General features: G+C 39.3%; 1 protein-coding gene across 1 annotated transcript; it reads right to left on the reverse strand.

The window, feature by feature from the left end:
* Positions 1-135: 135 nt before the first annotated feature.
* Positions 136-25554, reverse strand: rttn (rotatin). The gene is made up of 49 exons (XM_033986319.2): positions 25438-25554; positions 24972-25159; positions 24710-24899; positions 24530-24628; positions 24364-24454; positions 24162-24276; positions 23158-23308; positions 22925-23087; positions 22327-22511; positions 22130-22245; positions 20964-21131; positions 20668-20880; positions 20432-20544; positions 20232-20358; positions 19770-19895; positions 18950-19066; positions 18266-18405; positions 17767-17938; positions 17595-17694; positions 17231-17316; positions 16567-16684; positions 16188-16284; positions 16040-16105; positions 15477-15665; positions 14642-14884; positions 14412-14568; positions 13565-13719; positions 13212-13431; positions 12401-12529; positions 12163-12270; positions 11898-12056; positions 11527-11604; positions 10820-11018; positions 10161-10258; positions 9976-10063; positions 9492-9693; positions 9180-9270; positions 8779-8929; positions 8008-8145; positions 7289-7479; positions 7103-7208; positions 6804-6901; positions 6543-6620; positions 5730-5856; positions 1891-2084; positions 1404-1665; positions 642-745; positions 378-450; positions 136-300 (listed from the first exon to the last, which is right to left on the reverse strand). Exons 1-49 carry the CDS (start codon positions 25466-25468, stop codon positions 221-223), a joined length of 6690 nt encoding a protein of 2229 aa, XP_033842210.1. The 5' UTR covers positions 25469-25554; the 3' UTR covers positions 136-220.
* Positions 25555-26899: the final 1345 nt, after the last annotated feature.

Raw genomic sequence — 26899 nt, forward strand, 5'->3', positions numbered from 1 at the left:
ATGCATGGACATCTAAAACCTGGTAGAAAGTAAAAAAATAAATAAATAAAATGCACAATACCCCTTTTCAAGTAATGACGGATTGAGTTTTCTGATGTAACAAATGACCGTAAAAAATAAACTTAATAACTGATGTACTAAAATCACATTATTTAATATCAAAAAGTTAAAATCGGACATATAAAACATAATACAAAAATAAATAAATAGGCTACAGTATTTAACATTTCAGGATCTGGGAAAGGTTTTCAAGGCACTTCATTAGGTAGTTTCTCATTGGCTCTTCCTTCTGGTCTTTATCTGGTAGTAGAAGAAAAATAAGTTTGCCTAAATTGCCTTAAGAGGTAATTATTTTATATAAGTAAGCAAACACATACCCCTCTTTTTTGAGCTGGTATATGCTTCTTCAAGCCTCAATCGAATCAAGGGACACTTTAAGGAGGTCTTGGCCTTTGGAGAAAATTAAATAGATGCATTAGAAAAAGGAAGACAATCTTTTCAACAGAATTCATCAATGTCCCGCCAAATCAGATAGCAGGGATCCTATCTATTTTAATTTGGCATCCACCTCCAGAGAGTGCCCATAATAGGCTATTAATGCAGTGTCACTAAATTAGCTGTGTGTGCGTTTGTGTGTGTACCCTCTGATTGTTGTGAAGCAAAGCCCACAGCGCAGACGCCCCAGTGCAGCAGGTCTCCAGGTCCTTACTCTCCAGACAGTCAATCAGCACCGTCATGGCTTTTTCTGACAGAGAGAAATCAGCCAGAAAATAGACAAGTTTTTTATTAATATGAAGAAAGGAACGTGTAATGTATAAACTTTGTAAGACGCACTAAACTTGTACTGGTCAAATTATACTGCTCAACATTGTAAAACTGTAAAAATTGGAATTGGATTTATTTTTAGAGAATGTTAGAAATTAAAATTAGTGATTAGTCGTCAGTATCTATGTATCTACAATTGCACTCTGTATACTATATACTGCATAATAGGTAGCAGTAAACACAGCACAGTTAATGTTAACATTGTGAAACAGGAAGTGTGGTTTTCTCAAAAAAAAAAAAATAATCCCATATTTTTCACCACATCTGTCAGTCCACCCACTGGTAACAACATGTACATGTAAACATCATCAAGTCAAAATGCAACATGGCCACAGCTAATGTTTTTTTGTTTTGTTTTTTTTACCAGTATCTCATTAAAATATAAAAGAGGGCAGGGCATACAACCATGCAAAATTGAAAAATCAAAAAGTCCTTTACCAAGCTACAAGAATAATACTTAAATAAATTAATAGAATTACAACAACACAGTTGAGATTTATTGCTAATACTGTTGACTCTCTGGCCACGTTTCCTCTGTGTTGCATAACTACCACATGTGTTTCGTCTGTGCCCTGTACCATTGGCGATGACATGGGACTTGTTGGCTGGGCAGAAGCAGAGGTTGTGGAGGGTGAGTAATGCGTGGTGTCTTTGTGATGCCAGGTCCGCCAGTGCGTCCAGAGCCCCGGTCAGTCTGAGGATGCTCTGCTGCCCGTCCTCCCACACAGACAGACTCAGCATTAACTTGAGCCATAGAGCCAGCACACCGCCAGAGCCAACAGAAGACTTAACAGACGCTTTAGGCACAGGCAAGGACAAGAAGCCTTGAAGGAAATTATTCTGTCAAAAATAAGAGATAGTGGTGTCACACTAGCTGATCATTGAGACAGAATAGACAGCTCAACGTAAGTGTGAAGTTGTGATACAGCACAAGTGTTAAACATGCCATTTATAGCCCTGCCTTGTGATCAGCATTAACTTCTCCAAAATCACACATTTTTTTGACAGTAAAAGTTTCCAGAGTTAAAATTCACCAGTCCCCCAGAGTGTGGCAGAGCGTAGTACCTTTTGAAGGAGACCCCTGCAGTCCCGGGATATCGACAGGTTTGTGAGGAGGTAGAAGGCCAGTTTCTGGATAGAGCTGTTGTCAGGGGCAACCCCTGAGGCCAGTTTAATGATGGAGTGCATCAGAGAGCTCCCCGAAGAGCCTTTAGATCCCGGGACAACCCCAGGACCACTACCACAAAGAGAACTGCATGCTGGGAAACAGACAGACAACAGACTGAATCCTAATGCAACAAATTTATCATAGAAAGTCCTACAATAATAAGCCTGTCACGATAATTACTATTATAGTTCTATAAGTGACAGATGGAACAATAATTCTTTGGGGTTAATATTTATGGTATGTCCCTTTTCTTTGCACTAGAGAGCCATAGAGTGCATTGTTAAACTACTGACTTTCATCTGTAACTTGTCTATGCAATCGGGTGTGTTCCCAGAAAAAATTAAAGTAGCCAAAGTAATTCCCCTCTTCAAGAAAGGTGACAGACACAAATTTAACAACTTTCAGCCGATATCGCTACTCTCACAGTTTTTAAGGTCTGAAAAATGGTTTGCAGACATTTAAAGATCTTTTAAGAGAAACATACATTTATTTGTGATGACCAGTATGGATTCAGACCTCAAAGATCTATGAACTTGGCTGTATAGAGTTGATGGAAAAACTTGTTAATTCAACTGACAAGAAACAATATACAATCGGCATGTTTACTGACTTGCAAAAAGCTTTTGGCACCATAAATCATGAGCTCCTACTTTCAAAAGTATATAACTATGGAATCAGAGGACCAGTGCATGAGCAACAGACAATATGTACATTTTAATGGGAAAAATTCAAAATGTAAAATGATTTTACATTAAAATGTAAAATGATTTTACATTAAAATGTAAAATGATTGAATAATGCCATTATTTTTTATTTTGTTTATTCATGATTTGTGTGAGTCTTCAAAAAAGCTGCAATTTTTGTTGTTCGCAGATGAAACTAATATTTTTCATTCTGGAAGTAACCCAATAGAAAGTAAAAGAGAAGAAATGGCAAAAGTGAGACTTTGGTTAAATGAAAATAAGTTATTTTTAAATCAATGAGAATCAACAAGAATTAACAAGAAGGGCTTCAGAGATCACACCAATCAATTTTTTGTTAAGTCTAATCAACTATCTAAAGTTAAAAAGACTTAGTTGATCTTAAGGTTTTATTATCTTATATTGATCTTAAGGTTATATAGTTATGTTTTATTAGTTATTTGACTCTTTAAATTGATTCTAACAAAATGGAAAGGCAAGAGCAATAAATACTTTTTAAAAAGTGGTTATTTTTTGGCAGTATGATAAGATTTTAGCTGTAGAAGGTTGAATAAATATACTCTACGACTTATTACTGATACAAATCAATTACCTAAGTGTTTCATTCTGCTATATATTTATTCCAGTTTGTGTTTTTTTTAACTATATGGCACATTTAGAATAGTGTCTTGTGGATAAACCTGCTTTGTGAGTTCTGTCTATGGCATAAATTAGCTTCAATATTCTCCTTTATCTTCTATATTCACTTCAGCAATATATCGCACTTCAAAATGCGTTATCGTCACAGGCCTACACAATACACATATTATCTGGTATAACATAAACTCATCTATCTGAAATGAGGCTGAACTGACTGTCAAACTTATCTTGATCTATTTTCACTAAAAACAAATCAGAAAAAATGCCTTCAATAATTATTTCCTGAACATAAACACTACAGATTTTTTATGCCATTTAACACAAAAATGTCTGAATAAGAATTAACTTGGACTTAACTTAGACCCTTCGACTGATAGTTTAGTGTGGGACGACCTTTTCAGAAACACAAATATTTGACAGTAATGAGATCACCAGAGTGTAATCCGTTTTGTTTAAAGAAATGATACAGCCCTCTCATATTACTGGCTGGTATATGCTTTATGCATTAATGTAAACAGCAAATACCAAGTCTCCGTAGGCTTCACATTTCGTCAACATAACTGACATGACTAATTACTGCGGCATGGTTTACACTGAAAATATAAAAATCAACAAGAAGCTTAGAGAGAGCAGCGTGACCACCCTCCGTCTGATGCTGATTGATGGGGCATATTGGAAAACATGACAGCTCGTTGCCAGTGTTAATCCTTGAATGGAAACATACAGCAACAAGCCGACGCTAATGTTAGCCTGAGGTTATTCTCAATATCTGTCCACACTGCTCTCACTCAACTGACAAGAAGAGCTGCTTAATGATGAGAGTTACTTCAAACTGAATCAATTTCAATCACCTTAAAATTTCATATTCCCTTAGAAATTATATACAGCAAATGCACGTTTTTATTATTAGATTGTTGATTTCCAAATTGTATCAGGAGTTTCATCCAATGTCCACCCTTTGCTTGCTGTGAATCACTTTACATTGGTTCATCATGGTTCCTCAATGGTACCTTTCTGGATATACATTGACCAATGCAGACCAGGGCCACCCTACAAGAACAGTTACACTGGTGATCTAGCCAAATTGCTTATATTCTTGCCATAATCTGCCATAATTCTTGTCATAATCTACTCTGAGACCAAATTGTCTTCAGTAATCTTGCCTACTGACGTTATTCCATCCTGCCCACTTTTTCCTCTAAATGCTCCAAAACTACACTTTCTTTATGGTGGCACTTCTGGTTAAGCAGGAATCCCATTCATTTCAATGTAGAATTTGAGAAAAGTCTCAACTCAAAAATATATAAACATATAAAGTAGGATGATTTGTGTAAAATGTTCAATGTTCATGTGCACCAACAAGTCAACAATGCGCCAATTCTCTGGGAGGCTTTAAAAGAGACGGAACTTATTTGCTGTCAAGATCGGCAGCCCCATGCAAAATAACACAACCCCAATGACAATGGTGGTGCCCAATGAATAGTCATAATTCATAATAAGTTATCCCAAGGCTCCTAATGGTAGAGAACAAAATATTAGTGACTGTGTTTTCCAGTCCTGCCTGAAATGTATCTTTTGTCTGTAGATTCAAGTTGAGGGTCCCCTCTAAACCAACCTATATTTTACCAGACCTACATAATAAAATGTCTGTTAGCTACACTGAGTTAGAACAGTGTAAACAGCCTATGGATAAAACAGACCTAAAATGAAACGTTCAGAGAAAATACAGCCATCCCTGGAGACTATACACCAGCCGCAGGGTAGATGGTGTAATACTGGCTTCATGCTGTCTGAAAACAACCTGCTGTTTGGTTAACCTTCGGGGAAATGGGGCACTGAATTCTGGCACTTCAGAGATAGTGGAGCTTAAGGGGTTCAATAATGTTAGTGAGTTTAGATCCGAGCTCACACACCCACTGAGGAGCCACTGCCAATCAAACACATTCACACACACACACATAGTCGAGTATACAACTTCCTCTGATGAAAGCGCAAACAGAAATCAAAAACATCAGGTTTATCTAAATTAAATCTGGCCCACTATAGTTTTTTCTCCATGAATTCTAAGCATTTTCAACATTTCTAGACAATTCTACAATTTCCCTGGCAAGAGAGATGCTCAGTGTTACCACATCTTTGTTTTGACAGTTGTTCCCATACAAACCGCGAGACAAGCATGCAGCCTCAGCCCTGGATCCTGACACTGTCCCTATTGTGAGAAGGCAGAGCTGGACAGTTGTACAGTGGTCAGGAGAGAGGACAATGCGCCTCTGAATGCAAAGTTTGTGTGACTCCAGATAACCATAGACAAGAGGGAATGGGCCGGCACGGACCAGGCACAGTGCATGTTAAAATACAGACTAACTGTATATAAGACAGTAAACATGCCCACTGACCTGTGGTGAACTTGGCTGTATAGACACACAGCAGATCTAGGACCGCCTCCAGAGCAGGGTCGTCCAATAGGAGCCAAGGCCAAAGAGAGTAGACGGCCAGAGTAAGGCGCGCGTCTGTGGCTATAGTCTGCACATTCAAATGCAAATAGACATACAATTTATTCTCCTCCACACAGTAAAAGCACTTGAATAACAGTTTGGTTTCATACATAATTATGATCTGTTCAAATAATCACATTCCAGCAGTGAGAGCCAAATTTACACAGCACACAAAAAGCAACTACCAAAAGAAATATTATAACAGATGCAGCGCGCAGAACTAACATTGTTCTGTGTTAGGATGTAGAAACAAAGCCAACTACTGGAACAACAAATGTGAAGTGTTGGTAAGAACTGGATAAAATATACCCCATTCAAATTAAATACTTATTGTACAATAATATATATAATATATAATATTATATACATGTGTGTGTATATAGAGAGATATATAAATATAAAAAATAACAATGTACAAACGTGCAAATGCAGGTGTTCACTGATGGTTTATCGGTGATTACATGTCTGACTACTATTTAAGATACTTTTAAGTTAACTTGTCATTGTAGTAAAGGTTTTGAATCAGTAGGAGTTCATGCTGTGTACCTTAAATTGACACTTCCAAAATGAGCTTAGCAACAGAATGATCCTATTGTAAGTACAGCCAAAAACATTTAGGTGAGTCTCATTTACAGCGACAGCATTAACTCTCTTAGGGACCATTAAAAAACTATTAGCAGCAGGGAATTAAAAAGCAGACATATAGAGGCTCACTTTGCATTCGTCGTTGCAGTAAAGAGCACTTTGTAGAATCTCAACCGTCAGCTTGACTTCTTTCAAATAACCATCCTCCTGAAAACAAAACAAACCAATGACTTACCTTCAACAGATAAAAACAGTGAGAGATGTATGTTGCGAGCCAGAACTGTGCTAAAAAATATTTATTCAAACTCTCCACCATGTTGATACCACATTGTTATTTTATCCAGTGAGAAAATCCACATTTGGTGCAAAGTTTAGACTGGTTTTGCTCACCCTCTTGCGGTGGGACATCCTGCCAGGTCGAGCCGATTCCAGGTTTAGCTGAGAATAAATCTGTTTCAGTTGCTCCACACAGCTGTCAATTAGTCCAGCTGTAAAACATAACTCTTATTGTAATATCGTGTTTTTATAATAGCAACATTGAAACAGTGTTCTCAAGGGGAAATTAACACAATAGTTTGAATTAGTTAGCACTGAATCTAAGCATTGTTTCAGGTATCACATATTCTAATACCCTGAAGCCCACTTTCCTTGTTGGTCTAAGACGTTGTTGATGGGATGCACTGTATTACCTTTGGCTGCATAGTTCTGCGATGTGGGACTACAGGCCAGTAGTGTCATCAGAGCTCTGGCTGTGGGCTTTTTCAGAGGGTCCAGAAATGTCCTCTTCTCAAAACTCTGGTGCATGGTGACAGATGATGTGATTTAAGTCATAAATCAAATTAAGGAAGATTTAATGTCAGAGTGCTGCCCCCTACCTGTAGCAGGAGGTCGCACAGCTCCTCAGCCGAAGGACCACACAAGACTTGAGATAGAGCAGAGGGGGGTTTTTGGTCTTCTGCGTCTCGTTTCTTTGTCTCTTCAGTTAAAACTATGCTGACAAACAGTAGGGCCACAGTATGGAGGGAGCTGTCTGAGGCCTTCTCACTCATACAGATGGATAATGTGCCTGCAACATCAAAAAATACACTTTGTCATAAGGAAATGAACACATTTTGATGCATGAAACATTTACAATTCATACCAATAGGCCTGTGATGATAATTACTATATTTGCTAAGCTTTGAATAAAAGATACATAGAACAATCCTTTTTAGACGTCAATATTTATCGTGGGTAGTTTTTTCTTCTACTAGTGGGGAACTTTTTGTCATTCTTTGATACCAAAATAAGATTTGAGCTGTAAAGGTTTGAATAAATAACTAACTTTAACTCATTTAAATATACAAACTATTTACTTAACTGTTTAATATATCTATTTACTGCAGCTCATGTTTTAACAGTACTGTACATTTACAAAAGTGGCATAAAGTACTCCAATATTACAGTTAATCGCCTATATATATATATATATCACTTCAAAATGTGTTATTGTAAAAGGCTTATATCACAACATCCTCTTTTTATACATTCAAAGACATTCTCCTTAAAATATTAAAATATTCAATACCGAATCTGTGTGACAATGTCTACCTACCTGCAAAACTGCGCCAGCGTCTTGCCAGCGCCGCAGAGACAGATGGGTAAGCTGCCGAGCTGTCCCTCCTCACCAGAAGAGCCAGGAGCATAAACACGTCGGCCCAGCACACTCGCACTGTGTCCTGTGAACCTGGGTCTGAACAGGAAAACATGAGGCACAGGTTTAGTGACAACAGACACAAACAAAACCAAATAAAAGAAAATAATACAATTCCTTGAAAATTTCAAAATGTGTTATTGTGACAGGCCTAGCTCAGTGGTGTAGAAGTAATATTATATATATAGTACCCACTGCCAAGAATTATGAAGTATTGTTGTCAAAAGTATCAAAAATCAGATCCTAATTTATACTAAAATTAGAATCAAAACCAAATACTAATGTAAATAAGTATTGATACTGAAAAAAAAAAAAAAAAAAATCACATAAGTTCAAATTTGACCTTGAGTTTATCAGAAGTATCAGTAGTAGTAAGACTGCATGGTATAATTAACAATTACTATTTTTTTGTATTGAAAATTGCAATATTGTGTAAAAAAGAGTGCCTATTTTTTAGTACTGAAATTGAGTTTGAAATTTTTGCATTGTAACAACAATATTATGAATGTAGTGAAAAAGAACAAATGAAGTTAGTTGTGAAAAGAAGAGGATGCAGAGAAGAGGATTAGACAGATCACAAGTTTACAATCATAACATAAAAAAACAGCTTTAAAATCAGATGAAGGTAGTTCAAAGTTATAATACCAACACTCTAATTTATTATTTTCTGACCTAGGCCTCTAGTATCCAGCGTAAGCACAGCCACCAGAGAAGTCAGCAGCTGTTTCATGAAGTCCATTTGCCCCACAGGCTCTTGACTGACTGTGACACAGGACTGCAGCAGCTTTGAGAAAGCAGACAGGAACTGAAGGAGGGTCACCAGCTGAAATTATGCAAACCCCAAGCAAACAAGATACTTTTGTTAAATCCCAAAAAGGTTGAATTTTAAAGCATATTAAAATACAAAACTGCTCAAACTTAGCTCAGACAGGGATTTACTTTTAATAAAATCTTGTTAAGTATTCCGCCTACACTAAAAACCTAGAGGTGCCGCAGACGGCCCAACAGTGCGGCACCGGCCCACGTTTGAGGTAATTCATAACAAAGTCTAATTATTCAAAGCTGTTCCTCACCTGGCTCCTGATGTCTGCTCGCTCTCCTGGTAAAACGCAGGGAGCCTTCAGGTCATTCACACACTTTTCAATGAGCTTACTGTCCAGCACACTACAAAAATATGATACAAAAATCACTATAAGGATGTATGAGTCATCTGAAAATACATAATAATTTCAAATGTGCATGAAATAAATCTATATATTAACCATTTTTATCCATTAACTTTAGACTTTCTGTAAGTTTTTAACATGTGTTCTCATCTTCTTATTCTGGATTTCTAAAACAAATGCTGCAACTGATTTGCATTTGCTGAGGACACGGCCTCTTACCTTGCGAGCGCCTGGAGGATCTGGTTGTGTCGGAGGGCATTTAGGGTGAAGTCTGGCAAGATGGACAGCAGGTTACCCAGCAGGCCACAGTGTGCTGTCAGAAGGTCGGGAGTTACTATGGAGACGGGCTCCACAGCCGCGGGCTCGCCATGTCGGGAGTCATGGGATGAGACCGAGGCGCTGGTCTCAGTGTCGCTTTGGCCTTAGTGACACATGGATGGGAGGGAATTAGTCACTCATTGATTTTTAAATAATTGAACAAATTGTAGACAATCCAAAACTTTAGAATTGATTTTGTTCTATTGTATATTCTTTTTTATATAAAATTAGAATACTGTAACAGAGCAAAATGATAACTTTTTTTTTTTTTCTTTACACATTGTGCCAGTACTCATTACTTATGAATACTTAAGCGTTTTCTTGGATCAACTGTATATTAATCTTACACATTACATAGGGAGTCCAACACAAGCACTGGTTGTACCTTGAGCCATTAATCGGCTGGTGGTGGATTCTTCTGGGACAGTCAGCGGTGACGGATCCTTGGGAGAGTGGATTCCTGAGCCCCTTATCTACAACATGAGATTTTGTCATTTGAACTTTGAAGCCACATATTCTGTCAAAGTTGTTATTTTGTCTTTTTGCATTTAAATTAGTCTATGGGCTGACCTCAGTGCTGGAGGTGGATAGAGAGCTTGAAGGTCTTGGAGTGTCAACAGTGTGTTCCAGTGGGGCAGATTTCCAAAACCACAGGGAATCATAGGAATCTAAAATGTGATAATATTTTATTTTATTTTATTTAACCTTTATTTAACTAGGAAGGTCCCATTGAGATTAAAAACCTCTTTTTCCTCTAAAACCTCTAAACATGCCATCTGTCTTCATGGAGATGATAATGCTTTGCCCGGAATGTTCAAGAGTATGGCATTTAACATATCTATCTCACATTTACTTCATTTCACAGGTAAATTTTACAGCGCAAAAATAACTTGAAAAACATGCACTGTTACTTTGAGCAAGGTTGCCTCTTCCCGAATTAGATTTTTAATTTGGTCCTGTGTCCTCACCCGTTGGTCTCCATGTACTGGTAGATCGATATGTTTAATGCAGTACTATGTAACATTCCAGGAAAAGAAATAACATCTCCATGTGGACATGCAGGTAGCGGAAACACTGCTAGAAAAGTTACATAGTGCACCTTTAAGTTAGAGCAAAACATTTAAAATACAAGACAATATCAATACCAATATAAAAGACAATACCAAAAGAGACAGTACTCTAGTCTGTAGGAGCATGAGGACAGCCGTTTAAAAGGGCTAACAGCGCACCTTGTGAAGCTCTCTCTCCAGGCTCGGTGCCATAAGCAGTCGCAGCGTGAGGTTGTAGGTGAGGCGTGTACCTGCCTCTGTAACAGGAGGCTGCAGAGGAGGACACATGCTGGAAATACTGACAGTGGTAAAGCAGAGCCTGAAGCGCTGGCAGGCCCACCAGAGACACTCCAGACACTTCATCGTGAACGCAGGGGTGCTAAATGGATGAAAAATAACAATAAATATGACACATTTAGTTAGCATCGATACCAAAGGATAAAAACAACCAAAATATGTAGTTGTTGATATGCTTAATCTTTCAGTACTTTATTATAGTAGTGCATCAAATAGCACAGCCACATCAGTAGTTTGACATTTTGGTGTCCTATTTCTACTTTTCACAAACACCCCAGAGGGTAAACGTCAAGTCTAAAAAGATGGTTTCTCATGACATGCAGTGATTTTTGTGGGTATTCTCTTGATACTCTTTACATTTTGTATCTGAAAACTGCACAAAAGTATCAAAACATGTAGCTTTTTTGGTAAAATGGTCACTATGGGAGAACAAATATTTACACATTTTGAAAAGTGTCTCATGTATGAACTCATCGTGCAGGTCTAAATAAGTGTGGGCAGCTTGCAATGGAAAGAAGTGATGGAGCTGACACAAACAAAATGAAAACAGTTCATAAAAAGCTTTTTAAATGCCTGGCAGAGCGGCTGACCTGCCAGGGGGAGTCCTTGGCCTCCTCTGCGTTAGCTGGCATCGGCATCACCAGCAAATTCTGCAGGATGAATGCAGCCTGGACACACACACAAACACATGATGAGCAGCAGGTCAAGTCGAGACTACATTAGCAACACTGCCATCTGTCTGAGTCTGGCAGGAAATACAAAAACATCTCCAACTCCTCAGTCCAAAGCTGAACATTCAAATTGCGACTGCTTTCATGTCACTTGCATTCATACATTTTTTGCAGTTGTTGTTTGATTGTAGACTAGAATTTTCAAAATGTATAAACGCAAATTCTACATGGAAGACATTTATTTAATTTGTGGCAAAGAACTGAACTGAGATGAGTCATTAATGTTATACCTCTCTGCGGACCATGCTGCTTTCCTGCTGATCCAAAAGGATGTTAAGCAACGTGCCCCACAGCCCTCCGCTGATGTTCTGACAGCTGGCACACAAAGCCTGGCACCCAGCGGGCACCAACGATAGAGCTGCACCCAGACCCAAACTGGCACACCTCACCTGACATGACAGGAGGAGGAGGGGTGGGTGGACAAGATTAGGACATTTTTAAAAAGTAAAAAGCTTGAAAACAGATAGTATTAGAATGTAACCACAGTTTGTTCACCTCTGGATCTCGATCAACCCACAGTGGTATGAGCCAGGCCAGTCCGAGCTGAGCGTTATTTGCCTCTTCATTTGTTTCATTCCCCAAAGACCACTGAGAGATTACATTCTGGAAAAGGAGACATTGTTAATGCGATAGTCACAGCACCCTTTTCGTTTTTCTTCCTGAAAATACTGTTTTAACTATTCAGAAACTCTGACACTTCTTCCCACGCAGCCGAGCGCATTGTGACACTTGCCTCGTCTTTGTTCTCAACCATCATCTCAGAGGACAGGTGCAGCAGGCAGACAGCAGCACTTTTAGTCACTCCTTTACCCATGAAAGACATTGAGTTACCTCCCCACTCCACGTAGAATGAGGAAATCACCTACAACAAGAATAGATCATGCTGAGAATAATTAAGATAACTAACTACATTATTGCTTTTAAAGTCCACACATTGCCGCATTTTGTTCACTTGAACCCAGTTTAAATAAAGAAAGATGAAAAAGTTACATGCGACTGAGACTAAGTATGATACTTTCATGAGTCTTTGGGAAAATTATAAACCAAAAGTATTACAAACCCATAGAGATTTAGGTCCACACTGTTTAGAATAGTCCACTGAGATATCAATGACAGATAACATCCAATATCAGAATGCTGAACAGAAAAGTGTGGCGTAAACAAAAGATGTTTATTTCTATTGTCAGAAGCTGAAATAAAAAGTTTGGACATGTTTGTAAGCCGAGTTATGCCGCACACCCTGCATTACACTGGGTTTTTATGGACTGTTAAACAGAAGAACAGATGGAAGCAGCAAGGTTGATTAATCTCATCACCATCTTTGCTCTGTGGCATATCAATGAGAGTTTTACCTTTTGTGATTCTTGTCCTGTAACCATATTTTGCTTGGTTTAATTAATTCCACAGAAAGCTCTTGTTTTATTTATCTGTTCTGTTCCTCTCTAAAGATGGAACAGGAGGTCTGTAAACCCGCAGTGCACACGAGCATATGCAGACATACTGTGCAGACAGAGACTTGTCCCATGTGGAGCACAAACACACACCTCCAACAGCCCGCTCAGATACTTGGCACAGAGGGATGTCGGCCCTGGGTCAGGGCAGTGGGCGCTCCAGCCAGCCTGGGCTGTCAGGCAGACCATGCCCTGTAGCGTCCTCTCCAGACTGGGAAGGCCATAGAAACGAGGGGCATCCGAGACTCTCAGACTCTGGAGCAAACGCTCTGCCAGCTGGCTCCGGAAGGGGCCAGCCAAAGCCAAACATAGCCTGTATAGACATGAGGGAGAGAAGAGGGGAAATGAGGAAACACAGCAGAGATTAGAACTATCACTTTTTCAATACCAACATATTTAATCATATTATAGCAAAGACATGCCCAAAGAAAAAGTTCGGACCTAACCTGTCAGTGGTGTTCTGCAAACACTGGAGTAATGTGTTGAACAAAGACGTGAGTTCCCTCTGGAGCCGCTGACTGACTTGAGTCTTCAGCTCTTCCTCCTCTCGTGGGCCCTGGCTCTCTGTTCCGAGGAGCAGATGAAAGAGGCACGCTGTATCCTGCATGAAGGATATGTGGTAGTGCTGATTTATTTCTTATTGTGTTTGTTTATTTAGATTGCTGTGAGTGTTACACACACCATTATAACAAGTTTAGTAGGATAAATTAAATATTTAAAATGCATACATAAATAGTTTGCGGTGTGACTGAGAGATTAGTATTTTGCACACATCAACAATGAGAATTTTTGTTTAAGCCACACAGAGAGAGATGGGTAATACAAGTGTGGAGAGACAGATGTTCCTTAAACAGCTCAGTAATTACAGAGAAGTCTGAGCAGCGCAGCTCACCCCTACCAGGCATTCAGTCGAGTCTGTTTGAGCTGCCAGGGGAGGCCTTATTGTTTACACACACATTAATGAGAAAACCTAGGTGAGACAGATTAAATCCTAAAAGTAGATCTCCCACCTATAGTGCTGTGATTCCTCTCCTGTAGCAAAACCGTGAAAGTAACATTAAAATCCATGCAGCATGTCTGTGTTGAAATGATATCTTGAGTATGAGATCTTTTTCTTTCATTATAAGGAAGGAATGGGCTCAGCTATTTTAATGAGTGTGTTTTGAAGAGGGAAAATTTGACCAAATTAATCTGAGAAGTGTGGAACGGACATATTAACAAGCAGGAACTTTATTATACTTTTGTACAAAAATGTCAGTAATAGTCTCTCATATTAATAATAAAAGGTCATACCTGGTTATGTAACAGCTCCAGAATCCACTGAAGGTCCTGGTCTTCTTGTTCTGACATAGATCCTGGTTTAGTCTGTTTAAAATAATCATTCAGGAATTCAACAATAGCCACCAGCAACTTCTTATCCTCCACACAAGCTGGGCGAACCTGGAGAAACCTACACAAAACAATGCAATTATTAAATATTGTCCACCAAAAATTTAAAAAAAAAAGTTTGTTGAGCATCGTACCTGGACATAGCTGTGTGCCAGCTTAAACAGTGCATTGTGTCTCTACAGCTGTGAGTGGGGGCATGTGGTAGGGCCAGTCTGTCCATCAATAAATAGAGTCTGAGGCGAGAGAGGGCAGAGGAGACTGAGGCGTGCCCAGCTGCGGTGACGATGGCCTGAACACAGTCCCTCAGAGCAGTGGGGCAGTGCATGGCCCGCAGCATATCCACCTGGGATGCACACAGCTTTAGCTCTGCTGGAAATCTGGGACAAACAAGTTATGTTTAGTAAGGCTGGTGAGAAACCTGTTATACAAATTAGATTATTATTTAAACATAATCTACATGTAAATAATCAGAAAATGTTGTAGGTGACAAGACATGTGATATTCTTTTAAGTATAAAGCATAACCCTTAGATATGCTTTAAAATACTGACACTGCAAGTACCATTATTACCCAGAAGATATTGTTGTTTCCCACAGGTAAACATTACATAAACTGTGTAAAATAATTATAATTCTCTTGACTTCAGCTCTAATCTTTTTTTATTTGAATAAAAGTGAGTTTTAGCTGGATTGATCCATTGACGTGGTGCTTTAAGCATCCTAAATGTAATAAAGCGGGATAAACCAATTTAAGAGACAATCTCATCTTTTTGAATTAGGTCACATTAGCACAAATGGAGACAGATGAAACCACAGCAACAAGACTTGGAAACAATATGTTCAGCCTAATTCTTCCCACTTTATAAGTTACGACGCCGTTATAAGTGATTCATCTTGTTCATCAAAACTAAATCAAAAATGTTAACGGGATTTTCATAACACAACATGCATGACAACAAGTGGTTCTTACACATCGTCTTCTCCTGAGCTATGGAATCTTTCAAAGAGGCCATCTATCCCAGAATGCCATGCAATGTTCCAGGCCACCTGCAGGGCGTGGCGTGCAGGAGCCAGAGTCCAGAGCTGAGAGGTGGGAGGCAAGACGCAGCAGTACGGGCTCACAGCATGATGAGTGGCTGCCTGAAAAGGGATGTTGTACCTGGGGCACATTTGAACCAATGAATATAGTTTCCAATATAAACCTAACTATTAATATACACAAAAATGGTCACATTTTTATTTAGCGCTTTTCCACCTTCAAGATACTCAAAGGCACTTTACATCAAGGAACCACTCATCCATTCAACCACCAGTGTATGCAGACACTGGGGATGAGGTGGGTTAAGTGTCTTGCCCAAGGACACAAGGGCACTTGCATGGCCAACCTGTGGGTCAGTGGATCTGACCTCTCAACCAATGATATTTATGTCGAGAGCGGGATTCAAACTGCCAACCATCAGATCAGTGGACACTCTACCAACTAAGCTACTGTCGCCGCTTAAATAATGTACACAATAATATAAGTCCAGTTACCGGCGTGTTACTGTCAGTGGTAGAGAGAAGGAGGAAATTCGGACATCTTGACTTGATATATCAGACCTTAAGAAATATAGCACAAATGTCAACAAGTACAACTTTACACAAGTTTATAATTTCATAGAAACACCAGAGGTTAACTCACCACATTTCAAGACTGGCAATTTCATCAAACAGCAATAAGCAGATCAGTACAGTCACATCACTGCTGTTGCCTTTGTTTTCCTTCAGTATTAGAGATGCTATGAAAAAATAATATTAAAGAGAATTTATCATAAAGTTTGCAAAAGATGAGTACAGAGCTTTTCATGACTGAATCACATGAATTCATATGCCACACACTGGTAACAGCATTGTAATCTAACAGTAGGAGACAAGTTGCATCATCTGCCAATTTGAAGCATGGCAACACTGTTAAGCACTGTGCATCAACTGGTGACTTGTCATCTTCTTCAGAGAACTTGCCCAGAGCAGGGGAGCACGTACAGAGCTGTAGTCTAATGAGATGCCTTATGAGTCTGTACCTCTGAGCAGCACGAGGAGCAGAGGGCTGCGCTGGGCCAGGCCATGTCTCACCGAGGGATCAGCAAACACCAACTTCCTCAGAATACACACACAGGGCTCCAGCAGGCTGTCCAGGCTCTGGGGACATCAGCAACACAAGCACATGGCAGCCCAAATGTAGACTTACTCACACTGCGACGCTTTACTGATGTGTTTCAAATGAATTTGAATGAGGTGAATACACAGGCTGAGGCAAACAACAGATATTTAACCTGGGGCCATCCAGGCACACACACTTGTTATCTGAAATGTGTTAGCTTATAAACTGTCATTCTCAATGTTTTTTTTTCTTCCATCCTGATGTAGGCAGACACACAGGACGATTACCCCTGTTAGTAGCTCTGATTCAAAGTGTTAGGATGAGCAGCAGAGTGCAGTACCTACAGGGCAAAAACCACTGCTGACCAGAGCCTGTCTGACACTATTAATGTAGACCATTTCATCTTTGAGCAATGCACGCTTCAGTAAGTCTCCTCTATAGCCACTGGCAGCACAAGCTCACACATGTAAATACTACCATGAAGAGCCTGTAAGTGCCTTTACATGCAGATTTCAAATTATCCTCACACATGCCGGGAATGGTAATGAGAATATGAGGCATCAAGAAGACTTCACTAGGCTCACCTTGTTTCCACGCACACACTTCATGATAAAAGAAAGGACTTTGTCAATGATGCCAAGACTCTTGACCACTGGGTGCATAGTAGTATCTATGAAAAAACACAAAAGAAATATTAATATTTTTAATACAATCATAAAATCCCATTAGAATATACAATATTTTGTCACTTGCTATGTTTACATGGACATAAAAAATGTGACTATAATCTGATTTCTGGAGTTATAACGTTATTGAAATGTCACGTAAACAGTTAAATCTGATATTGACTTCTTTCTCATTGTTTTGTTATCCAATTTTTGCTAGCCAATTAAATGCAGCCACTATGCATGCAATTCTTGGATATGATTAGTGCTTATATTTGGTCACCTTGTAAAACCACAGACAGTTGTTCAGCAGCTGACCTCTTGAGTGAGATATCTACCGTCTCTGAGGTCAGAATACCAAAGAGCTTCTCCACGGATTCCACCTGGGTCACACAGAAAACAGTATACAGTAAACATATAACTTGAAATAACTTGTTAGATTTAATATTTGGTACCTTTAGGAGGGACTTGCTGCTAGTGTCAAGACCAATGTCCACTGGGTTTTTGAGGCAGAAAAGATTGGGTAGTGAGGAGATCAATAACTGGTCTAGCTCTGGTCTGGAGGTTTGTGCCCCATCAGCACAGGTCACTTGAGGAAGAATCTGTTTGACTGCAGCTATTCGCACACTGTTTAAACAAAGCCACAACATATGGAAAACAATAGAGGAAAATGAGAGTAAACATGTGCTAGTATGAACAACTCAAGTTTTTAAAGTTCAATTTTCAGAAGGCTTCATTTGGTGCCAACAGACTTTGATAGGAAATGTACTTTTGATGGACACATTCCAAGAGTTGACTCCCAAGCTTGTCGCTACCAAACTTGTCAAAATGACTTCACAAGAGAAGTTTACACATTATAGACTGACTTTATAGAATCAAACAAGAAGACACCTAATAAATCTCAGAGCGTTTGCAAAACTAGGCCCAAACACATAGATAGACCAGGGGACTCACGAGGGCTGTTTAGTGAAGAGCAGTCGGAGCGATGCCTTTAACTTGGCAGAGCTTGAAAACATGTTGTCTCTTGCCGTGTTGGACATGTCACTTATCAGTAGGACACAGTTTCCCAATGAGTCCTCCGTGTTAGCGTAACCCTGCCACACACACACACACACACACACACACACACACACAATGAATCACAGTGAACAAAGAGGAGTCCAATGGGGAATTCGGGCTAAGCAGCAACAGTAAATAAAATATGCATTGCTTTGATTACGGGTGGTTTCATTTCATCTCTTGTTGACATGGCAGGCCCATCTCCGAATGGCCTCCTTGAATTAAATCACACTTGACAGCCTAGTCGAAGTCTCATGTTTATTCATGAAGAATTTCCAGGCTTTCTGCTGCCTGAAACTCAACAATTAATAAAAACATGTTGTTTCCTCCCAAAAGCAGCCAATATAACACAAAATATGTAAATGAGAGAATAACTACATTTTTCTCACTGGCAGCTCAATATGCAGCCTTTGTATTCCAGAAATGCTAAAATTGCAGTTTTGATCATAGTTTGTTTTGAGGAAACGCATACCGCCACATGCGCCTAGTCCATAAAGATAATGCAATAAATGTTGAATATGAAGCCACTTTATGAACTGTGGAACCAGCGCAATAGCACATAGTCAGGAAGAACAATACCTGTAATATGGGCATGATCGGGTAAAGTGCCTCATTCAATCTGTCCCACAGTGATGCTGTCATCATCAATTGTCCCTTGAGCAGGAAGAGAAGGATATCCTTGGCAGCAGTGTGCACCTATACATCACAGGTAAAGTGCTGAGTTAACACTTAAGTACAGCAGATAAAACATTTAATATCGGCTACTTTAAGGGTTATACAATAAAATGGCTAATAATACCTAAAGCAGGTGACCCTTTGAGACTTTAATGAGCTCTTAAAAACTACAAATTCTTTTCATTGTGCAATTCATTGTTGATTGGATGTCTTTCCTTTGACCCTGACTGAGAGTACAGCCTGAAAGATGTGAGGGTCGGGTCAGTTAAACTCAGCATCAGTGTTCATCAAAGTATCTTGTCTTTCTGGTGCTACTTAGACCTCCTTTAGATGTCTGTATTCAGGAGTCTTGTAGTCTGATCCAGTATCATTTTAGATTGTTAGTTTGTCTTAATTTGATCATCCATTAGTTTAGGTTTAGACTGCATATAAATGGAATTAGGAGGGCAAATATAATGAGATATCAATTTTTATGTTCTTAGAAGTTTTGACTGAGTGGGTAAGAATCAAAGAACCATACGCGTCTTTGGAACTCTGCCAGATTTAGTCTTTTAAATTAGGATTAGTCCATTTTTCACCCTCCCAAAAAAAACCTTCACTTGCAAGGCGGTATAGTATTGCACTGTAGATAGTAAATTGCACAAGATGATTTGGAAAATACTCCTCTAAATAGTGAATAGCAGCCTCAAAATGTGCTCTCGTGGAAGAATACAAACCGACCCACCTTTTGTGCTGAGTCCTGCAGCCCAAAAGCACAGATTTCATACAGCACTTTATAGTGAAGAAGAAAGCACACTCCGCTGCTGGCTCCTGGCTCCTGTCGTGATACATTTTGGATGCCAAGGCAGTCCTAGGATGTGATCACACCAAAGCACCTCATAAATTATCACTTGCCTTTCACTTGCACATGCATAGTTAAATCCTCATTCACATTAAAAGTAGCCATATACCTTTACCAGGGGTTGATAAAATGGAAGCATAATCGAAAGAGAAATAGATTGGCTGCCTGATTTTAAATGTCACATTGATTTTTTATTATTCACAGTCAAAGTAGTACGAGCTATTCATCTCGATCTGTCTTATTTACGCACCTGTCCCTTAACAAAGACCTCCACTTCATAGAAACATTAAGTTGTCTGAAACATTTTAGCCGTGAACTATGCTATGAAAGAAGGTTTGTTCTGACCTTGACCAGATTTAAAACGTAGGTGTATGTCTCGATTTTGACAGATTGGAGTGGATGGGACAGCAGCTTGAGAAGAAGCTTCTGGCTCTCGGTTTGAAGGAGGGGGCTGGGTTGATCAAACTTCCATCTTAAAACACATAGGATACGTTTACAAGAGCATAAAAATGGAGTGAAATTAGAAATACTGCACAATTGCTTACAAGAAAGAACAAATTTTAACACATTCTTTTATGACTGGCAGGTGCTGGTGAAACGGGAGCCCTTCAATTGTGTGGTCTGCCAATTCTAGTAACTCCAGCCAGTTCTTATCCCCCTGTGTGCAAAACAAAATCATTTCAACAGACTTTATTAATTCATATAAAATTAGACTGAAATAATACAGTTTGGGTAGAAACATGACAAGAATGAACACTGCTGTAATGTTCTGTACTCAAACCTCGGCTTGTGCTTCCTTGAGAAAATTGCATGTTGATTCCATCCAAAGAGCTGCACGGGTCACCATTCTGTAGAGGTCAAAGTGGTCTGAATTCACCTGCTCCAAATAGGCCACTGCCGTCTCTTGAATGCCTGGCAATACACTTCCTAATAATGGGTCCAAGCATAGATGAAAAATAGCTGTTGCTGTGTTTTCAGGAAGATTTTCTGAAGCCTGTAAAAGAAAGTGGAGACTAAGAAATGCACTAAAATGACATAGCAATGTGACATCCAAGCTATATCCAAAAGCTTACAAACCTTCTCAGGAGGCAAAATAGTCTGTAGGAGTTTGATGGTAAATATGGCTGTTCCTGTATAGGCCATTTTGTGATGAATCCGAGAACTCTGGGATATTTCTGCAGAACAGTTGTGATGGAAGTTCAGGATGTCCCCCAGCAGCTCCATGGATGCTTGTAGCTTTTCCTTCTATAAAACAAACAGACAAGATTTACACAAAGGCCCCAGTAACACTAGACGAATGTGTGTGTCTACATCTCATGCACACACGCACACACACAAGTCTTTCAGCCACGCAGTTGCTGGCAGCGAGCCAAGAATAAAATTGTTCGTTCCAGGGGTTAGGAATTGAATGTAATCAGATTTCAGGGTTATTTTGGGACGAGATACAGATCCACCCTATCTCAGTATGAATAAATTGGAGCAATCTATTCTAAGCCACTTCTGAGGGGAGAATTTAAAACAATTGAGGGAAATCGCCAGCAGGGGGCAGTAGAAGCTCTTTAGATGGCCCAGGCAGATGTGAGGAGTTAAACCAATCCCTTAGGAAAAAACCTAGAGGTCTGGCACACAAAAGCTGCTCTCTACATAAAGATGACAAAACAGTTCTCTGGGCATGTATTAAACAGCAGAGGGCCACAGGGGCACGGCTTGACAAGTGTAGAAGTCCTTTAACACAAGAACATAGCCTTTAAACAGAAGGTGAGAAAAATAAATGTGTTTGCATAACAGATAAAAAACAGTTTAACGTGAATGATTCTGCCGACTTTAAACAAATAACAGCTGTATTTACACACAAATTAAAGTGGTGCCTGAATAATAATCATAATACGCAAGTTTTATAGTGCTTTTCAAATGCAAGAAAAGACACTAGTCTACTGCAAAATAAACTAAAAATAACAGACATTATTGAAGATTGTATGTGACATGAACGAAGTGAATAAACCAAAAGATAGAAATGATGTATTTGATTAGACTGATTAGTATTTGATAGTTTGAAACCACCATGAAGCTTTTGTAACATTATATAAGTCCAATCACATGGATACCACTCTACTCAACAGTGGAGGACCATATGCCTGTGCGTCTCTGGCAAACTGTCTAGTGACCAACCCAGATCCCTCTTTCCAGTGAAGTGCATCCATTCATCTACATAAGATCCTGTCATGGATTGTGTTTGGACTTGCCAGCTCTATCCCCACCAGACTGCCATCGTCCCAGACCAGCTCCGAGACACTGTCCCCGAGCAGGAGGACGGCTTCAGACAGCAGCTCCAGCACACGGTGAAACACATGTGAACTCTCTGAGGAGGCACACGCAGCAAGATCAAATCACTGATACAAGATCTGGACAGACATTCAAAAGACAAGTAAAATGGCCCTGCCTGTTTTTAGTAGAGGGATAGAGTGTTGTATTGTGGCTACACTGAACTGTGCCAGAGTGAGCTGCTGTAACTGCAGCTCCAAGCTATCTTCAACACAAAGATCAGGCAATTCCAAGTGGGCCACAGGTGACTGGGGCGTCTGCCGAGGAGCCCGAGCAGCCGCACCACCTCTGTGAGAACTGCCACTACAAGAGAATAGAAAATATACAATATAATCAAGTAATGTATTACGTATGGATTTTATGTTCTAAACTTTTATTTTATAAAACACAAAGCACACATGCACAAGATATCAATTAACTGCTATTAAATGAATAGAAGAATATTTCAGTAATTGATTTTTTGACTGGTTGAAGAGCCTTATATTCTTTTATACAGTCTCCATATTACAATATGTTCCAAGTAAACATTTGCTATCTTTTCTTCAGCATCCCCTGTGGAATACTAAAAGGTCTTAAATAATACTTTGTTTACAGGGTACGGGGCAAGTGCAAACCCAACAAAAAACAATGCTCACATACAATAGTTCAGTGTAACGGCCATGACTCAAGAACTGAATATCCACACTTTGAATCCACAACACATGTACATTATATACCCGTTGGATGTTGCATCTCCATCCTGGCCATCTCCTCTGGCTCTCTGTCCAGGACGGCCCACCACAGAAGGCCTGGGGGATTGCTCTGCTGCAGGGGATGAGGCCTGTGAGGGCTGGCTCCCCTGCACCTCATGGGAGAAGGAGGAGTTTTGGGACACTGGATCTGAAGTCAAAAAGCAAATTTTGTAAAATGGATGGATAATTTACCACATTAGTTTGTCCATTTTGTTGACCTTGTTTAGTAGAGTAAAAACTTGGGTCCTGGTGACAGCGCAGTCTCCTCCTCAGCCCCACACAGAGTTGCCGCAGACAGGAAAGGGCCTGGAAGTAGAGGTAGTTCTTCTCAACTTTACCTGAACCCACACTCAAAAGGCTCAGCAAAATCTGAAACGAAAGGCATTCATGTTCAAAGATGTCTCAATCATTTAATTACTCTTGACTGTTTGATCTGTTTGAACAACAATTCATCTTGTGTTAAACTCTCTGTTCTCTTAAATCCAATGTCAGTGCCTTAATCAGATTGTTGTAATTTAGCCAAACAGCTGTAGTAATTCAAAGAGGGAACAAGATAAGCTTTTACAAGCCCATGAAAGCATTTCCTTTTACTGTTGGGACAGAGAATCGATTGAAATGGTAATACTTTTAAAAGACTCGTATTTTTGTAGCACATGATATAAAACTCTGTAGCACAGAAAAGGGAATATATATAATATAATATATAATATAATATACAAATATATAAAATTATTACGCAAAATAATGAAGTCACCACCCACATTCAATGGACAATAAATAACCAACCAGACATAACTGCATCTACCACCACCAAGTGTGGCGTGAATGAATCATACACTGTAAAGCACTTTGGGTGTCATGAAAGGCGCTATATAAATCCGAATATTATGATTTAATTAATTCATTCATATTTCTCATGTTAGTCAAATAAATAGAAATAGAAAAATAGAACAGATGAAAGTTAGGCAGTAGACTTAATGAATTATTAATAAGATTTGCCAGAACATAAGATAGCAAAATTAAGAAAAATGTTTAAGTGTATTTTTAATGGGCTCAAACTAATAAGCACCTCAAAGGTACATTTCACAACTAGTTTGTGATCATTAAAAGTAGAAAAGTTTGCCAATTATTATAAAACACCTCCTTTACACTATAAATGACGAGATCCCATGCTTAGTTCTTAGCTGTACATTTCTACACAGCTTTACATGATTTTAAGTACCTTCACAATACCAGGGCGCTGCAAGAAGACCTCCAAGGGAAAATCTTGCATAATGACATCTCGCAAAAGTTCACAGGTTGTGCGGACTAAGTTGAGGTTACTGCTTCTTAATGAACTGTTTAAGAAATAACACGGAAATGTTCAATTTAAAAATCCACCAGAATCACACAGAAATGTGAACAAAATATGCAGAATTGATTACCCTTCATTTGATGACAGTATATGTCGATCTGTGTTTGTCAGGGTGAGCCATGGAAACACTGAAAACTTCAGACATCTCACAGTCTCCCGCACTATGCATAGAAATATAGGTAAGTTAAGCCTTCAAAGAGTTTAATGCTTTGGATAAAAGTAAAATAGTACCATACCTCTTATCTTGTGAGATAGTATAACATTCTTATTTGGTATTTCCTTTTGAAAATAACCTGCGTTGGGTAATACCTCCTCAATTTCAGGCACACTGGATGCTGTAATGCACAATATGTAAAGTTAGATGAACTAAAACTCCACAGTCATTTACGCATTATTTAACCTTTTCAGTCCAGTACCTGTTGCAGTAGTTGTCTGTGTCTTGCCTGAATACACAATGGTATGACTAGGCATCAGCTCTGGAAGTTGAAACAGCTGGTCCAGAGCTCCATCGATGACAGCTCGCAGTCTGGGCTCCACTTTCTGAGACAGTTGAGCGAGGAAGTCCACCGCCCCAACGTCTCTCAGCATCTGGGCGGCAGTAGGATGCTTTGAGGAAAAAAAAACATTCACATTAAACACATAGAAAGTATACAGAAGTAATGTTCTACGTGTCTGTACCTTGGATAATGTTGTGATTAGTTCAAGGGCTTCTTCTTGCATTGGCACCTCAGGGAAATTGAACCACTCCAACAAGTAAACAAAAAGCATCTTCTCCTGCACAATGTCAGCCACCGAAATGAGAGAGTGGTCCAACTTACAAATGATGTTCTTTAGAGCTCGGACTCTTATTTCCACTAAAGGATGCCCTGGAACACAGAAGGGACAGGGAGGCAGGACAATCAGGCTCTGAAGTTAAAAAGCACAGTCAATGTGTGATGGTTATTTTTATGCCAATATATTTATGCGTTGTTTTCACGACAATGAATACAAAACAATATATATCAGTAAAATTAATGTAACTGTGACATAATGTAAGAAGTTAGCACAAAAGCGGCTAATGTAACTTGAGAGCATTCTGGAGAAAACTTAGCAGATACGCGACAGTCTGAGCTATTTCAGTAGCTAGCTAATAGAGCCACCCCACCGATTTTCTTTATAAGAGCTGATAACTCCATTTCCACTGTGTTTAATAGCCAAGTATATGGTTAGAAGAGTCAGCTGTACTCCTCCAGCGAACAATCAACAAATGTTTTTAACGTCCGCGCCAACGTCACTCCACTTCCTGTTGGCTCCGCGAGGCATTCAGGGTCCTTACGTTTACAGATCAAACCTTTGGCTTTGTCAGAAACATTTCTGTTTCGTTAGAGTTCGTGGGACGGGTAATATCCCATCACAGCTACATTCTTTAAAGACTTTTATTTTCAAACGTCAAACCTTGCAAAACTTTTTTTTTTTTTTCACAGTGATTTTGTTCAAAATGCTTTACGTTTGTAAAGTTGTTAATTCCTACAAATTCTGAAACATGAAGGCGTCTCATCAAGTTACATTGATTTGTCTGCAACATTGACAATCAAGATTAAAGTATGAGAAATGTAAGTATTTTATTTTAATTATAACTTCGGATATGTTGGTCGTTATAATAGACAAAGTTCGTATAATTTGGATGTGTAGGTTGTTTTCACCATTTGAATATTGTGTCCTTGAGCCAACTCAGTGGTATTTCTAATCAATGAGTTCAAGTGCCAACTAGAAGATTTGAAAATGGTTAGAAAAGACATTATTACATTAACTAACAATTGCATTATTGTTTGATTAGTGTGCATGTGAAATTGGAACAATTACTGGAACACAGTCATTAAAATCAAGGAAGTGGATAGAGTAATATATTGCCTAGAATTTTCACTGCATTTTGAGGCAAAACCATGTTATGCCTGCAACAAGCCCAAGTGGTCCCTGTGGTTCTGTCACTGTTTGACACGGCTGCTGTACCCGTCTTCCGCTCCACTGCGAGTGTTGAGGATATGAGGGTAGGCACAGAGGGGCCTCACAATCCAGGCCTGGCAAAGACAAGAGTCAAAGGACTGAGTCAAACTGAAGCCAGGGCCGACATGTTGTTGTGCACATAATTTATGGCTGATGCAGCACTCATTTGAAATTAAGATGAAACATGAAGTCTCCCCATGTGAAGAGGTGCCTCGTTAGGCGGGAGATCCATGTCGACAGTGTTGACTTGTTGTGGTGATGCAATGTTTTGACTTGTGCTTATACATAAATTCAAATAATTTTCTATATTGATCTTGAGCCAGTAAGCTTGTCCCTGCAGTGTCAGAAAACTTGCACCAACTGCCAAAGATATCAGAATTTACTAACATGATAAACTGCTATTAATTGTTTATCAAGTGAAGAAACACACCAAGCATGTAGTTGTTTTTATATTTGATGTCAGGCATGTAATATCAAGAAGGTTAAAGTTTGTTTGTCATATCTAATTAATGTGTAAAAACATCGCAAGCATCCTTGTGGTGCCCTATGAGTTTTAAGTGCTGCCAAACCCCTTGTCTCCTGCCCTCCCCTTTTGTGGCAGGGAGTCTGATCAACCCTAATAA

This window comes from Periophthalmus magnuspinnatus, chromosome 20, assembly GCF_009829125.3.
Source record: "Periophthalmus magnuspinnatus isolate fPerMag1 chromosome 20, fPerMag1.2.pri, whole genome shotgun sequence".
NCBI classification, from domain to species: domain Eukaryota; kingdom Metazoa; phylum Chordata; class Actinopteri; order Gobiiformes; family Gobiidae; genus Periophthalmus; species Periophthalmus magnuspinnatus.

Excerpts from the sequence above, each read along its gene's own strand:
- rttn (XM_033986319.2), bottom strand. The coding sequence starts at position 25,468 with ATGGAGTTATCAGCTCTTATAAAGAAAATCG. Across the intron at positions 8,930-9,179 it reads GAGCAGACATCAGGAGCCAG|CTGGTGACCCTCCTTCAGTT; the intron begins GTGAGGAACAGC and ends GCATAATTTCAG. Across the intron at positions 8,146-8,778 it reads GCTGGATACTAGAGGCCTAG|ACCCAGGTTCACAGGACACA; the intron begins GTCAGAAAATAA and ends TTTCCTGTTCAG.